This window comes from Tenrec ecaudatus, chromosome 14 (assembly GCF_050624435.1).
Source record: "Tenrec ecaudatus isolate mTenEca1 chromosome 14, mTenEca1.hap1, whole genome shotgun sequence".
NCBI classification, from domain to species: Eukaryota; Metazoa; Chordata; class Mammalia; order Afrosoricida; family Tenrecidae; genus Tenrec; species Tenrec ecaudatus.
In genome coordinates this window covers 63,735,214-63,751,660 of record NC_134543.1, presented here as the reverse complement: position 1 = coordinate 63,751,660, position 16,447 = coordinate 63,735,214, and the positions used below count along the sequence as shown (strand labels likewise).

General features: G+C 37.4%; 1 protein-coding gene across 1 annotated transcript in view; it reads left to right on the top strand.

Moving 5' to 3' along the window:
• Positions 1 to 6,328, top strand: part of LRFN5 (leucine rich repeat and fibronectin type III domain containing 5) — a 344,519-nt gene extending 338,191 nt beyond the window's left edge. The window contains exon 6 of the mRNA XM_075531478.1: positions 5,972 to 6,328. Within this exon, the coding sequence (XP_075387593.1) occupies positions 5,972 to 5,989 (18 nt within the window). The 3' untranslated portion in view covers positions 5,990 to 6,328. The remainder of the gene's footprint in view (positions 1 to 5,971) is intronic.
• The last annotated feature ends 10,119 nt before the right edge of the window (positions 6,329 to 16,447 follow it).

Below are 16,447 nucleotides of genomic sequence, written 5' to 3'. Positions count from 1 at the left end.
AAAACTTTCAAGATCTCCACTTGGTGATGTTCCTGACTCAAAATGAAAAGATGTAATAGCAAACATCTACTAGTGATTGGGACATGGGATGTATGAAGTATGAAGCCAGGAGAAATGTAGTTGTAAAAAATTAAATGGAACGCATAAAGATATATATCCTAAGTATTATCACTTTCATTCAAGTTCACCTTCCACTATTACCCAGTATGAAGAAATTTAAAATATTTTATGTTAATTTCTACAATCTGAAATTGGTCAAAAATGCAGTCCAGATGCATTGCTAAATATTGATTAATAAAATGTATAACTTAGAAACAAAGAAGAATCAGAAGTTGGAGAATATCCTGTTGATAGACAATTTGAAGGAAGATTGAAGGATAGAATTTTGCAAGACCAATGTCCAATACATGCAGAAACCAAAATGTCATTAAAAACCAGTTACGTTAGCAACCCTACGGGACAGGGTAGAACTGGCCGGGTGAGTTTCCAAGGCAGTGACTTTTTACCGGAGCAGAAAGCCCATCTGTGGCTGGTGGTTTCGAACTGCTGACTTTGAGGATCACAGCCCAACATGTAACCACTACACCACCAGAGCTCCCTATGTGGCATATTAAGGGACAGTAAAGAAGAAGATAAAATAAGAAAACATTAAACCCCCAAATAAAATAAGTCATTCCTCAGAGAAGACTAATGTCTTCCTATATTAACCTACCGTATATACTCTAATATAAGCCAAACCGGGTATAAGCCGAGGTACCTAATTATTACCTGGGAAATCAGAAAAACTGATTGACTCGAGTGTAAGCCTAGGGTGGGAAATGCAGTATGTGAATTAACACAGAGACCAGAGGTGAGAGACGGAGCGCAGCCACAGACACATCCTTACCAGTTCAGCTGCCCGAGTAAGTGAATCACTACGGGTGCTTCTGAGAACTGGAGCCGTCCACGTCATAGGACAGCTCTGATTGGTTAGGTGTGAGTAAACAAACATTCAAAGCCCTGCAGTGTCAGCGGGGCTTTGAATGAACCACAGAGGAATGGCAATCACCTGCGAGATGTTAGAGATGTTACACTTCGCTGGGGTACCACTGACCTGTGTATAAGCTGAAACCCAGTTTTTCAGCACATTTTTTGTGCTGGAAAACTCAGTTTATACACAAGTATATACAGTAGTTCATTCCTTCATGGAGCCTTTTCTTGCCCTTTTTCTCAGGCCTTTAATACTTTCTTCACCTGAAGAGTGTTATCTATATTTCACGATGAAATTTCATCAGAAAAACAGGTACCAGAGGTGTCCACACCTCCTTCATACACGTACATGCACCTGTCTTCAGAGTCTGCCCTGCTATCAATTACCACGGGGGATTACAACCTTTCTTCATTAGAAAAAATGTATTATATTTATTATTGATCACTACACTGTAGAGTGTAAACTACACATTATTCGTTACTATATCCCCAACATCTGAAAAAAATAAAATCGGCTACGTTAAACTTATACTCTATAAAGCTACAAAGGAGAAGTCCATGAACATGAACAGGAGGGGAGGGGTGTGATAGGGATGGGGGTTAGGGGGAGAAATGCATAGGGGGGAGAGAAAGGTCCAGAAATAAGGTCTCGCATCTGAGAGATGAAGCAGATGGGGACCCAGCCCAGCCGTGTCTCCTGTGTCCTAGTTATGTAGAGCCAGAACAGAAGACCCCTGGGAAGGGCAACAATCTGCAATTTCCAGAGAAGCTTCCCTCATTTGACAGGCCAACTACAGCCATAGCGTTAGGTAGCCCCACGAGGGAAGTGGACCTCCCTCGCTAACCTTCTTCAGGCTGCAGCAGGGAGCCGGAGATTGGGGGAGGCTAACCAGACAAAAGCTTTAGCATGCTTGCGAGCTCCTTCAGAGCAGTGGCTCTCAGTCTTCCTCATGCCGTGGCCCTTTTATACAGTTCCTCATGTTGTGGTGACCCTTCAACCATAAAATTATTTTCATTGCTACTTCATAACCATAATTTTGCTACTGTTATGAATTGGGCGACCCTTGTGAAAGGGCTGTTCAAACCCCCATCGGGGTCGTGGCCCACAGGTTGAGAACCACTGCTTCAGCGTCTTCTAGGCCTGGCCCTTCTCCTTCTTGGTGAGAATCTACTTCTTCTGCCAGGCAGCCATGATCATGCAGAAGCCAACCATACTTTCACTGTCCGCCATGTGGACCCTCTCCTCATTGGCCTGCCTCAGCAGGTCACGCTTCTTGGGGTCACTGTGGGCACTGAGCACCCTCTGCTCAGTGTGCCTTTTGTGCAGCTTAACCAGGACTTTGTCCAAAGCCCTCAAGAGGGCAGGCCCCTTCCTCCAACAGGCCCAGGACAATGAGCTCTATTACAGGGCACACTGAAGGGCTTTTCTGAGTGCCCGGATATCAGCAGAAACTCTGAAACTTGTCCGTGAAAGCAAAATAACTAAAGAGGATGGAAGAAATGATGACTTAAAAGAAGTAAACAGAAGATTTCAAAGAGCAGTTCAAGAAAGCAGAGTACTCTAATGAAATATGAAAACATCTTGATTTAGAGAACCAAAATGAATGAACAATCTCAGCATTTCTCAAACCAAAAACCTGATGAAAAAATGCAAACTTCAAGCTACAATGCTGATGTTTTCTCTGGGCAAAACATTGAATGATACTGGAAGCATCCAATGAAGATGGAAAGAATACGAAAAGTCATCGTACCAAACAGAAGCAGTCAATGTTGCAGCGTTTCATGATGTTAAGGAGTGAGGACATTGAAGAAAGGAATACTTGGTATTTAAGGGAAAGTCCAAACTATACAGAAGACATTGGCAAAAGCGAGGGTCCCTAAATGGATAAATGGCAAATGAGATGTTTAAGCAATTGGATGTAACATTGGAGGTACTCACTCATGTACCAAATTTGGAATGTGGCGGCCTGCCCCACCAACTGGGAGAAATTCATACGTGTGCCATCTCCAAGAAAGGATATGCAACAGAATGTAGAAATAATTGAGTTATATTATTGATACTAAAGCGAAATTTTGTTAAAAGTAATTAAAAATGGTAGCAACAGTGCACTGAGAGCGATCTGCATAAATTCATGTTAGATTCGGAATTGAATGTGGAAGAAGGGTTCTAAAGGCTGATGGATCTTGACTGAAAGCATATAATACCAGAAAGGTGCGTATCTGTTTTTCAGTAACTATACAAAGCACTGGACCGTGTGGGTTAAAAGCAATAATAACATTGTAAAGAATGTGAACTATAGAACACATGATGAAGCTCATTCAAAACTTGTACTTAGATCGAGACAGTCATTTCAAACAAAACAAGGTTACACCAGGTAGTTTAAGATCAAGATAAGTGTGTGAATCCTTTCATCATACTTATTCAATCTGTATGCTGAATAAATAATCCAAGAAGCGGTTCTATATAAAGGAGAATACAAAATCAGAACTGGATAAAATCTCATTAGTAAACTGCACAATGCAGGTGTCACATTCTTATTTGGCAAAAGTGAAGCAAACATGAAGTACATACTGATGGAGATCCAAGATTACAGCCTTCGGTACAGATTGCATCGTAACATGCAGAAAGCAGTTCTCACAATGGGTCACTAAGAAGCATCGCGATGAATGGAGAACAGAATGAGTTTGCCCAGGATTTTATTTTCCTTGGACCAATAAGCAATACCATGGAAGCAGCATTAGCAAAATCAAAAACTGTATTGCATGGGCAAATCTGTGGTGAAAAACAAATGTCACTTTGAGGACTAAAGTGTGACAGAGCCAAGAGATGTGAATTTCAGTCCTAATGTTTGCATGTAAAAGCTACAGCAGGAACGAGGAAGATCCGAGAGAACTGGTACCTTTAAGCCACGGGGGGTGGTGACACTATGGAAGCTACCGCGGACTTCCAGAAGAACAAGCGCAGCCAGAAGGCTTCTTAGAAATGAGATTTACTAGCTGGTCTCACATATTTCGGACAATTTTCAGTAGGGACCAGTCCCTGGGGAAGGACATCATACTTAATAAAGCAGAACTTCAGTGAAAAACAAGAGGGAAATCATCAAGGCGGTTGAGACAATGACTCCAACAGTGAGCTCAAGCATTGCAGCCACTGTGAAGCCGGTGCATCCCTGGGCGATTGAAAATCAAGATCTGACCAGGCTGTTGTGCATTGCAACAGACTTATTGGCAGACAGCAACAGCAACAATAATATCTGACACTGTTGCTGTCCTCCTCCCTGTTTGCCTCTATTTTGGTTATTGTAAGAGTCCCAAGGCAAAGAATTCCCACTGTGATCCTGGGCAATGGCTGCTGTTCCTTACGTTTTTGTTTTTAATGAATGGACTTTTATAAACTGTATTTGCACAGCTTATTCAATTTTATCCTGTGTAATATAAAGTCGAATCAAAGAGCTTTTTACAACTTTCATCTATTAGAATCACTAAAATGTTATTAAAGCAATTTGTTATTCTAGAAGGATTTATTAATTATAAAATCACACAGTTTCTTTATTTGCTATCCTTTTTTATTCTATTTAGAATCTTTAACTCAATTGCTACTTCCTTTATGTGGAAATTTTATATGTTTCCACTCTATTTTCCCTTCAAAGGGAATATATAATTGAAAATGCAAAAATAATATGTTGCCATTCAATATCATCAATATGAGCTATGCTATTTTAGTGATGCATACCATTGTATTTAATAGGATTTTACCATCATTTTTATTATTTTCCAGTGAAAGTCTGATAGTCATACCTAAATGTCAAGGTGACCACTTTTTAAGCATAGCAAAAACATTGGTCCTTTATCACTTATAAACTCTATGTGTATCACTAGTCAATCCTCAAAAATAATTGCAGCCAAATAGAGCACATTAATTTGCATTTTGAAATAATTAGAATTTTGTTCAAAATAAATCCCTATAGTTATGTTCTTTTGTTACATAAAGTTATTCAATTAGCAATGGTATTCTTTTTAAAACTTTACTACAAAGTTATCTAACTCCACTCTGCATCATCAATTTGATTTATAATATTCAGTATTAAGCAAGAATTCATTTCTCAAAAGTATTTATGATTCATTTGTGCCATGTATTATACTATCCTATTCCCAAATAGAAACTGTAAAGAGGTTGTTGTTTTTAAATGCTAATGAGAAACATTATTTTTATTTTATATTATGAAATCTTAAATTTCTCAAACATTATTTTCCATATCAACCATAGTTAGAATTTATAAACATATATCCATAAGTATGAGAAACTGTAGTAGAAGGAAATCATTCACAGTTTTATATTTAAATACTTTAAAAATAGATTACTCTGATATTTTCTTTTAAAATTACTCAGGTTAATTTTAGAGAGCTTTTTTTTTTTTGGTGTCAGTTTTGCCATTATTTTATTTGCCCACTTGGTTTAGAATTAATCAATGGTGATAAATGATACTCTTCACAATTATTAAACATATAATTTAATTTGTATGATTTTAAAATTACACAAGACTCCCAGTGGAATATAGATTTAAAACATGGAGATCATTCAGCTTTTAGAAATGTTCAACACATTTAATCTAACATGCTCATATTTATAAAAACCAGTGTTCACTTTTGTTAAAACTTAAATAGTATGCATAGTTTTCAGTCTCATGAAAACATTGATCTATTCTTTACTGAGGGTGTAAATGTGAGAATCCAAACAAGGTAAAGATATCATGCACATTTGCCATCAACTGCATAGCTATTTAGGCTTGGTTCATTCAGATTTCTTTTCAAAATGAAGTTCTGTGCTGTTACCAATTTTGAAATTTCATCTAGGCACTGCCGTGCATAGCTTTTCTGTTCTCTGTGATGCGGTTGGCATTTTGGAGCAAGAATCCCCCACCTGGCTGTTCATAATTTGTTGTTAGGACAATGATCTTATAGCTCTGTGTTCTCTTTCTTTTCTTCTTCCTTTCTTTCTCAGAGGCCGGAGTTAGTCTGAAGAGCACCACTTCTTCTCTGTCTCCTGAAAAAAATCACTCCTGATATTTTTACCGGATAAAAGTTTTAAAAAAGTTTCCATTCACAAGGATAACCGTTGGACTGGTGTCCGAGAAGAGATTTTCCACAGGAGCCACCGCAGAATTTTCGGAAACCGGCAGATATGGCTCCGTCAGATCATGATTCATCCCCCTTTAAAATAAATTTTTTTCTGACCTACAAATATTTTTTTTAAAGAAAGATAAAAACAGCCTACATTGGCATCAAGTTCTGTATCGATCCATGTTACACCACCATCCATGATTTAACAGACTGTAGAATCTTGAATAATCTATATCACTTTAACAAATAAATGTTTTACTATGACAGACGTTGCACATTGTGTGATTTGTCCAACTTCTACTGCTTCGAGTATGAATGGTGAAATGATGACTTCCAGAACCAAGAATACTCTTACATTTATGTAGAGGCAAAAATCCATGTGACCACAAATTACTTTTTAATTCGTCCATGAATGCTATGCACCCATGTCTTTGGGAGATTGCTGCAGCTCTTTAAACAACTTTACAACACTTATTTCCCTCAGTATAGAACACAAAGCGAAAGGAATCGCCTTTTCTAGTGGAACTTCAGAAAAGATCAAGGTAGGCCTACTGTGATTATTCCAAATGGATTCCTTAATTTCCTGGAGAGTCAAAGCCAAAGAATTGTTAATAATTGTAGGCCTTACACTTCATTATTTATGTGTCCATAGGATCAATTTTGAAGAATTCTATATAGAATAAAAGAACAAACATCAGATTTAACACTGAATATATGGAGCTAAGATATTGATTGCTAATAAATGTTAACACTGTCAAATATAAGTGGAATTCTAACATTCAAGAGCTGGTCTTCAGCCCAGTAGACTTCAATTTAAGTCCCAAAGATTTTGCACTTGGGCAGCATATTATTCATTCTAATCTTTCATATTTTCTTAGGCAAACTTACAGTAATATTTTTAAATACATATTACTTATCACAGTGGTTGCATAAGCAATAAATTCAATTAAGACAATAGTGACATTGTATAAGAGTATTGACATTGTAAAAATAGTAAAAACATTGAATTCTGTTTTCCTAAACAGTAGCCATTTTATTTCTGTTCCTTAGCCATTTGGGGAATTTTCAGCAGCATAGAATTTAAAAACAAAATGAAATTACAATAATTTAAACTTTTGCCTTCAGTAAATTTAGCTTGATTCATTCAATAAATTAACTATTCCACATTATGTGCCCTATTACAATATCCCTCCCCCCAAGGAGAGAGTATTCCTCAGTTGTTAGTGGGCACCTGGGAGTAGGGCTTATAGCCTATATATACTATGCAACAATTTAATCTCTGCCTAAACAGCCCAAACTTCTCCTTTCTCTCTATATCTCTCTAGCTAAGGCATGTACAATGCATAAGCAAAACACATGAACAGATTTGCAGTGCAATTTTGTTTGTGGTTGTAGTTAATTTACTTAATTCTTCCATTTCTGGTCAACTTCAATGGCCTGGAATCATCTTGTTGATGTAGGTGTAAGTGTGTATGCATACATATATGTTTATGGTGATACAAGGAAACAAATGGAGCAATAGGAAGTGTTTGTCCACATCTTTTCCTATTGTGCACACATTTTCTGTGCTAATATACAGTAAGTGTCAAGGACACAGATCCTCTCAGTGCACATTTCAATTTTTCTGGTTTCTATTTTGATAATCTGCTCACTTTTCTTCAATTGCTCTGATGTGCTCCCCCCACTTGGTATGGTTCCTTGTTTCTCTTCGTGGTGATACCAAAGCAGTGCTCAGTGTTTGACCTCTACTCAAAATCTGCAGGATGCTCACTGCATTGTATTCTAGCTAACACATCATTGGAACTAAAGAGGCTTTAGAATAAAATGAAACTCAATTTAATTTTGCAATTCTCCACCCTGCGTCCCCAACTCATAAATCTAAAAGGTCCACCAGGTCAATCAAAATAACAGGCACTCGCGATGTGCTCATTGTATTTTCTGTTTCCTTTTTAAGTGCCGTTGAGGAGGAAGAGTACAGCCTCCGGACCTCAGTGCTCAATTGACTTGATGGGTTGACACATTACATTGTAAGAACACAGATGTATTCCCATTGGCAAACAGAGTTCATGGTCATTCACAAATTCATGTTATTTTAAAAGTCACAAAAAGATATTTTGAGGATAAATGGGAACACTGGTTTAGCTGAGCATGTAATAATCTGTAAGGAAGATCCAACAGACAGCAACAGGTTTCAGTACCCAAGCTAATTTACCAGTTAGTCATTCCTATTTATTTTGTACATTCTGGAGTAATTTTATAAGTTATCTAGCAGCTAAGGTATATATTCCAGTATGTATTATTACCTATAGTTCCATTTGTTACACATCTCATATAAAGTGTACCAAAAATATACAAAATCTAAATTTAAGGGTTTTGAAAGCAATATAGGTATAGTTTATGAAGAAGAAACTAAAAAGTATCCTTAAAAAACAAACCAAACTCTGCCATTGAGTCAATTCAATCTCACAGTGACCTCCTAAGGCAGAGTGGAACTACTTCATGGGTTTCTGAGACTGTAAATCTTTATGAGACTAGAGAGTCCCGCCTTTCTCCCATAGAATAGCTGGTGGCATCTAACAGCTGAACTAGTAGCCACTTTGCCACTGGGGCTTAATATTTGAAAATCTCCCACCCTGATATTTTAAATACATAGTAATCTTTAGAACTGAAGATTAATAATAAAATTTGTTATTATTTGAAAGAAACAACTTACAAATCTTTCCTTTCCAATTACAAATAGAATGACAACTAAAATTATTTGAATTTTCCATCTTGGGGTATGATTATGATATCATTATGATTAAATATCTTTTAGATTTATTTTTATAAGCTTCATTGTCAGCTATATAATAAATATGATAAAGCATAATATACTTTAGAAATAAGTGTAATGACTGTCTTATTAAACATATTTTACCTATTGATCATTGGAGCCTATTTAGTTTTTCCTTCATTACTTTTCTCTTTTCCTCAGCTCTATAATGTCTCATTAATCTATCAATTACATGTCTACATACAATTATTTTTAAAAACAAGTAGTGCAAAATATATAATTCAATGCTAAGTTAAAGGCCTTTCATGACTCTTTTCTTTAGTATAAAATTGAAATATGTCATATATAGTGAAGCTATTTATACTTCATCATTTTTCTTGATAAAGCGTTTGCTAATGAGTCATGTTGGCTCACTGGTTAAAACACTGCTGCTAACTAAAGGTTTGGTGGTTTGAATCCACCAGCAACCACATGGGAGAAAGCTGTGGCAGTCGATTCCACAAAGATGGACAGCCTTGGAAACCCTGTGGGCCAGGTGTACGCTGTGTATAGAGTTGCTGTGAGTCAGAATCAACTCAAAGACAGTTGTATTTGTTTCTGTTGTTCTTTTATACGTTAGGCTCTATTTGTTGATGATATTTTACTAATAACGAGATGAAGTATGTTAACAGTAGGATGTGAAAGGTTATTTATGAAGTGTTAGAATTATTTTCAATGTCACAAATTTGATTATTATGTCTAAATAAATTTGAGTTCACTAGACTCATCTTTTAGGAATGTATTTTTCAAAACTATAATTTCTTTTAATCCAAAGTACCATTGGATTCCCCCCTTGCCCTATTTCATAACCTTCCTGATTGAAATCTCATTCTAGGGCATAACACACTTCCCACTAGAATCTCAAATTCACTTGCCAGCTTCTCTCTCATGAACATCTTCTAGGATCCTGTCCCCATAAACTGGAATACCCAAATACTACCTCATCAAATCACATGGGGATTCTTTGCTTTCTTGGTTTGTAAAGTTGATAGTAAATATGTCTCAATGAATTCCTATGATCTGAGTAGCAACACAAAATTTTAAAGACAACATGAAAAAGTAAATTCTATTTCCAAAAGGATACAAAGTTGAGGTGTATAAATCACTCATAATTAGTAAAATGTAATGCATATATTAATAAAAGGAGTCCTAATGATGTGAAGGTTAGGCATCTGCTTGTTACTCACTGGGTCAGGAATTCAAACCCACCAGCGCATCTGATTTAGTTTCAGAAAATCTTTCATGTGCCTATGAGTTGGAACGGACTTTAAGGTAATGGTTTTGGGATTGGAATACGTTAATACATAGGAAGCACAAATCAAAATTGTACTCTTACATGTATTGTACACGTGTGCGATGTACAGATGCACTGGTGCTTATCAGACATTCTGGAAGGAATTGTGGACATTGGTGGACATTGGTTGGGATGCACTGGACTGCAAAGTGGTATAAACCCACAAGCTGCTGTAATAAAGTTGGAGCTGGCTACCATAAGATTTATGATCCCGGAAACCCTATATAAGGTCTTTATGAGTCAGAATTAGCTTCGTGGCAATGGGGTTGGTTAGTTCTGGTTTTATTTTCTTTAAAACAGAAAAGCACTAGAATTATCTGTTCAGTAGCTAAACGAAAACCAAACTCAATGCCATCCAGTCAGTTCTGCCTCGCAGCCCCCTATGGGACAGGGATAACAGCATATATCATTTGATCCCTCCAGCAAATCTGCAAAGGTTTAGAATAAAAACAAAACAAGGTTGATTCAAACTACCCTAGGAAAATGAAAAGCAAAAATAATGTTGGAAAGTTGATGCAATAAAAATTGAAAGCTATTGCACATAATAATTTGACAAAAGTTTTAATTGAATATGACAGGCAATGGATTTTTTACTTGAATGAAATTCTCAGCAAAATGGTTAAGAAAAAAATATTCACACGGAATTTCTATTACTTAAAAACCTCTATTACATATTCAAAGACATTTTAAATAGTAGTGACTCCCATTGTCTAACTTATTCAATTCTGCAACCACTGGACAATATGTAAAATGTCCTGGGTCTGCTATCAACCATTAGGGATGCATAGGTCAATGGTTTTGAAAAATCAAAAGTTCATGAAGACATAGACAAATATACTCATATAAAAAATGATAGTGTTAGGGCGTAGGGAACATTATATGAGACCAGAGTACACACCACCCCACTGACCAAATGAGTAGAAGCAAGTACACTCAAATCGCACTGCCCTAGAACTGATCCAGAGTCATAGCGGCTCTATTGGCCAGGGTAGAGCTGCCCCTGTGGTTTTGCAAGAATAACTCTTACAGGAGTGGAATCCATTGCCCATCTTTCTCCCACAGGGCTAGTGGCTTCAAACTGCTGACCTATCAGTTAACAGCCCAAAGTATAAGCTACGTATAAACTCGGCCTTGTAGAAGAGATAAGTAAGATTTAATAATAATGCCCTAAAATCATAATTCCACTTATGGACCCTAGAGACTCTCTGACCTATTCTGAGTCCCACACTCACTACTTTGCAGCAGCAACTCAAGCCATCTTCCATAGTCATAAAATCTCATGCACAACGGGCTAGATGTACAATTTCCATTTTTGCATGCAAAATTTTAAATATAATAATGATGACAAAAATAGATGCCCGGAGCTTTGAGAATATGGATACAAATGTAACTCAGTTTTCAAAAAACAAACAAAACTTAAACCACGATTATTGAAACAGCTACCTTTATTTTCCTTTTTTTTTTCGAGAAAAATAAAATTATTTTCTCTCCTGGAACCCCTGCAGAATGTTTACACACTAGTCAGACCTGCCATCCTCTTTAATTAGACTCATCTGTGCCACTCATCGCCTGACTACCCTTTTCCAAAATGACTGAGCAGTTTTTGTCTGTGGTTGTCTCACTATGTGAGTGAACAGTTTGGGTAAGTGAATTGATCTGCACATCCTCAACAATTATACATAGCTACAATTGGTCGTATGCTTTTTCTATTTTATTTCTATTATTTGAAAAGTTTCAAATATATTCTTTGAAGTTATTGCTTTCAAAATTTCTCATTTTCTGTCTATTTTAAATAATAAAAGTATGAGTTGTCATTGTAAAAATGAATACGTCTAAGTTCTAATTTTTAAGGACTTTAAGATCATAAGTTTTCCCTGATAATTTCCTGTTGTTGTTAGGTGTCGCCGAGTTGGTTCCGGCTCCTAGCAGCGTTAAGTTCCACAGCACACACACCGCCATGCCTGGGCCACCCATGCCATGGTTGCTGTGTGTGAGCCCATCGTTGGGGCCCCAGTGTCCAGCCAGCACATGGAGAACCCTCTGCTTAGCTGCCCTCCACTTCTCCAATTTCATGACAGTGTCCTTGACATACTACTCTGTTTCTTCTATTAACTTATTGGCAGGTGCTTGAATAAATAGCACCCTAGAATAGGATGATATTATATTTAAAGGATGATATCTGATAATACGGGAGACTAAAATGGAGTTAATTATTACTTGGATGTAAATACAGTCTCATTTATATTCCTGATCTTAGTACCCCAAACTTACTTTTCTTGTTTACATAATAAATCAACTCATTGTAGTAAACACCAACATCCCAATCTAATTTTGGACAGACTCTTTAGATGAATGTTATTTGATTATTCTTGTAATCTAATTTTCACATTTCCATGAGCCAAGAGTATGATATATTGCTCTCTGTGCTCTATTCAGAAAGAATAGTACAGTGTATGCAAATCCTTTCTGGGAAAAAAATGGCTAAATGCTTCTTTCCTCTAGTATCTGAGACGTTGAATATTTTCCTTAAGAAAGACACTCATTATTTAAAAGGAAATGCTTAGTTTAACATAAATGAGAAGCTATTTTTATTAATCTTTAATTCTGTCTTTATTAAACATAGAGCTCTTAGAGATGACATTTCAACCTAAGTTAAGTCACCACTTGAATTTCGTTGAGACATTAGAAAAATATTCTTCCAAAGTGATTCTCTTAAACTTTTCTATCCATCAAGTTTCCAAACATGTGCTATTATGTTTAATTATACAGATTTAATTTTCCCATGAATTAAACTCCAAGGGCAAAAAATTCAAAAATGTTATTTTGTTTATGAAGATGTCACTTTTCTTCTACCTACACTACTATGTTCCTGATGCAGTATGCTTACTTTACTATTTTGAACATTAATTAATAAGAAAGAAATGTGGACAGAGTATTAAAATATTCCAAAGGAAAAAAGTTGCCAAATAAGGCACGTTATTGCATTTCTTACAATTTCAACTGTCCTATATTCTAAAATTATGACCAACATTGTGATGAGTATTAAATGCTCACAAAAATAAGAGAGTATATCAGCATTAGATCAGAAAATATTGGAATGATTAAAATGTCATTTAGCCAAACAAAATGGTCTTGCCAGTCTCACGTATTCTTTAATAATGAAGATATCTAATGACCCTGTATTTCTTTTTTATTTTAACTTTAATAGCACAGCCCTTCTGTTTATTTGCAAGCCATGCTGGGGGAACACGCTGTTATCTCCACAAAATACAGTCACGGGATTTTATTCTTTGAATTTAATACTCCATGGTTTGGGAACCATACAATCTTCGCCAAAGGTTTGTATTCCAAAGTAAAACTGGTTGCACTATGAAACCATTTCTTAATGTGCTAAGTATATTGAATTTAAATATTATATTTAAATGTTTATTAGCATCAGTAGTAATATATACCCGATGGTTTCTTTCCATAAAGCCTTACGGTTAGAGGCAAGATAATATCCAGCACCACTCACTAGCAGAGAGTAAGATCCAAGCCGTCATTAACCTATGGGACAGAATAAAACTGCCCCAGAAGGCTTTCCAGGCTACAATCTTGATGGAAGCAAACATCTAGATCTCTTTCCTGGGGGGTGCGTTCAAAATGATGACCTTTCAGGGAGGGCCCAGCAAGTGCTTGACAACTGTGCCAAACCCACTGCCACCCAATCAGTTAGACTCACAGTGACCCCGACAGGTTCACTGACTCAGAGAGCCTCCCCTTTCACTCTAGGAGCAGCTGGTGAGTTTGAACCGCTGAACTTGTAGTCAGCAGTCCAGTGTTTAACCTACAGTGCCACAAAGGCTCTTTAAACACTATTCCAGTAGGTATAACTGAATATCTGATTTTCTAAGTAACTAACTTCTCATCTCTTTCAAGCATGCCTGGATGGTTCACATTTCAAAAAGGTCGTATTCATACAGTCAGTAATTCTTCATTTCCTTTCATTATTTTCAGCTTCAGTATTCTATTTCTATGGCTATCAATACTATATTCAACAATTTATTTTGCCTATTTAAATTTCTTCCACATTATCTCCATATGTATGAGTCATTTAAAATTATAAATTTAAATACAGCATAACTATATTTACATTTACGCATGTTGACATAATATCTACATACAGTAAACTTTAGGAGCCCTGGTGACGCAATGGGTTAGACATGGGCTGCTAACCACAAGTTGATGGTTCAAACTCACCTGCCACTCTGGACAAATATGAGATGTCAGTTCCCCTAAAGATATAAAGTCTCAGGATCCCCCAGGAGCAATTCTACTGTCAGGTAGGGTGGTCGTGAGGAGGGATCCACACCATAACAGTTGGTTTGCTTTTATAGTTTTTGTTCTTTCCCTGATTTGGCTACAAGATTTTATCTTGGTGTGGATTCATTTAGAACTCTATTAGAGTTACAATTAAGGTGGGTAATTGTTCTACTAGTGTTTATAGTTCTAATACAACAATAACCCTAAACTATGCACAAGAGAAGGATGGACGGTACCCCTCGTTGTTGCTGATCTCTAAGATCCTGCTATGCCTTCCCTTTACCCGACTTGTGATGATCAGGGACAGACAAATCAGGCCTGACTATTATTTTAACCTGTGGAACTCTAGGCCAGAGTGATTCAGATTGTTAACATAAAAGAGAATGTGATTACTCCTATAAGGAACAGTTGGAGATCAAGTGTAAGTACAGTGATACACCATTCTAGCCATCAAAATACTTTTAAAACACTGGTAAATTCAAGGAATCAAAAATGCTTTCAGCGCAGGGCAGGGAGAGCAGGTAGGGACTAGACCTGAGGAGTAAAGTATGTAGATACAGTCATGCAGGTGCAGCGATGAGGAGGCAAAGGAGTTATAGCAAAAGAAGTGTTAAAGTCCGGGTCTATACTACAGGTTGACTGATTTGATAAGAAATTAAGGAACGTGTAGAGTTGAAACTTTTTAATGTCTAGTAGTTAGTTGCCTTGGCCTGCTGTAAGAAAGTACAGAACATTTAGTGTCTTACCACACTAGATATTTATTCTCTAACATTTCTTCTTCTTTTTCTTTTAGGAGTTAAAGCAAAGGGTTTCATTTAGAGATAGAGACATTCACCAGCTGGGAGACACGCCAGCATCTCCTCAGGGTACTAGAGTGGTGCAGTGTGCACAAAGAGATCCTAGAGATTAGCCTGTAGAGTAAACAAAGGTATCCGTTCTCACAGGCATGATGGGTGTGTGACCAACTCACAAGGACGTTCTTAAACTACAATCTTTACTCACATTACGATTTCAATCTCTCACCTTCCTGGAACTCGTGACCAAGACATTCTTCATGGAGCAGCCCACACAAACACTCTTGCCAAACTTTTTTTTCTTCTTAATTAAATCATTTTACTGGGGGCTTGTACAACTCTTATCACAATCCACACGCACATCCCTTTTGTCAAGCACATTTGTACATTTGATTCCCTCATCATTCTCAAAACATTTGCTTTCTACTTGAGCCCTTGGTATCAGCTCCTCATTTTCCCCCCTCCCTCCATGTTTCCCCTCCCCCATGTGTCCCCCTCCCCCATGAACCCCTCCTCCCCCATGAACCCTTGATAATAAATTATTATTATTTTGTCATATCTTGCCCTGTCCGATGTGTCCCTTCACCCACTTTTCTGTTGTCCGTCCCTCTGGGAGGAGGTTATATGTAGATCCTTGTAATCGGTTCCCCCTTCCTACCCGACCCTCCCGGTATTGCCACTCACAGCACTGGTCCTGAAAGGATCATCTGTCCTGGATTCCCTGTGTTTCCAGTTCCTGTCTGTACCAATGTACATCCTCTGGTCTAGCCAGACCTGCAAGGTAGAATTGGAGTCATGATAGTGCGGGGGTTTTAGGGACTAGAGGAAGCATTTAGGGACTAGAGGAAAGTTGTATGTTTCAGCATTACTACACTTCACCCTGATTGGCTCATCTCTTCCCGTGACCCTTCTGCCAAACATTTCTAACAAGCTTGCTGTAGAACTCTAAATTCAGCAGGCCAGCAGGGCTGTTTTCTTCTAAGGCTCTAGGAAAAGATTCAGCCTAGTTTCTTCCCATCTCTGGGTTGAACAGTGTGGAGCGTGGACAGGACGCGGACAGGTCAGCCGTGAGTGTGGTCAGCACTTACATAGTCCTTGGCTAACGTGGTGAGGCCCACGTGGTTCTCAGGTTGCTGCGGGTCTTAGAGTGGCATC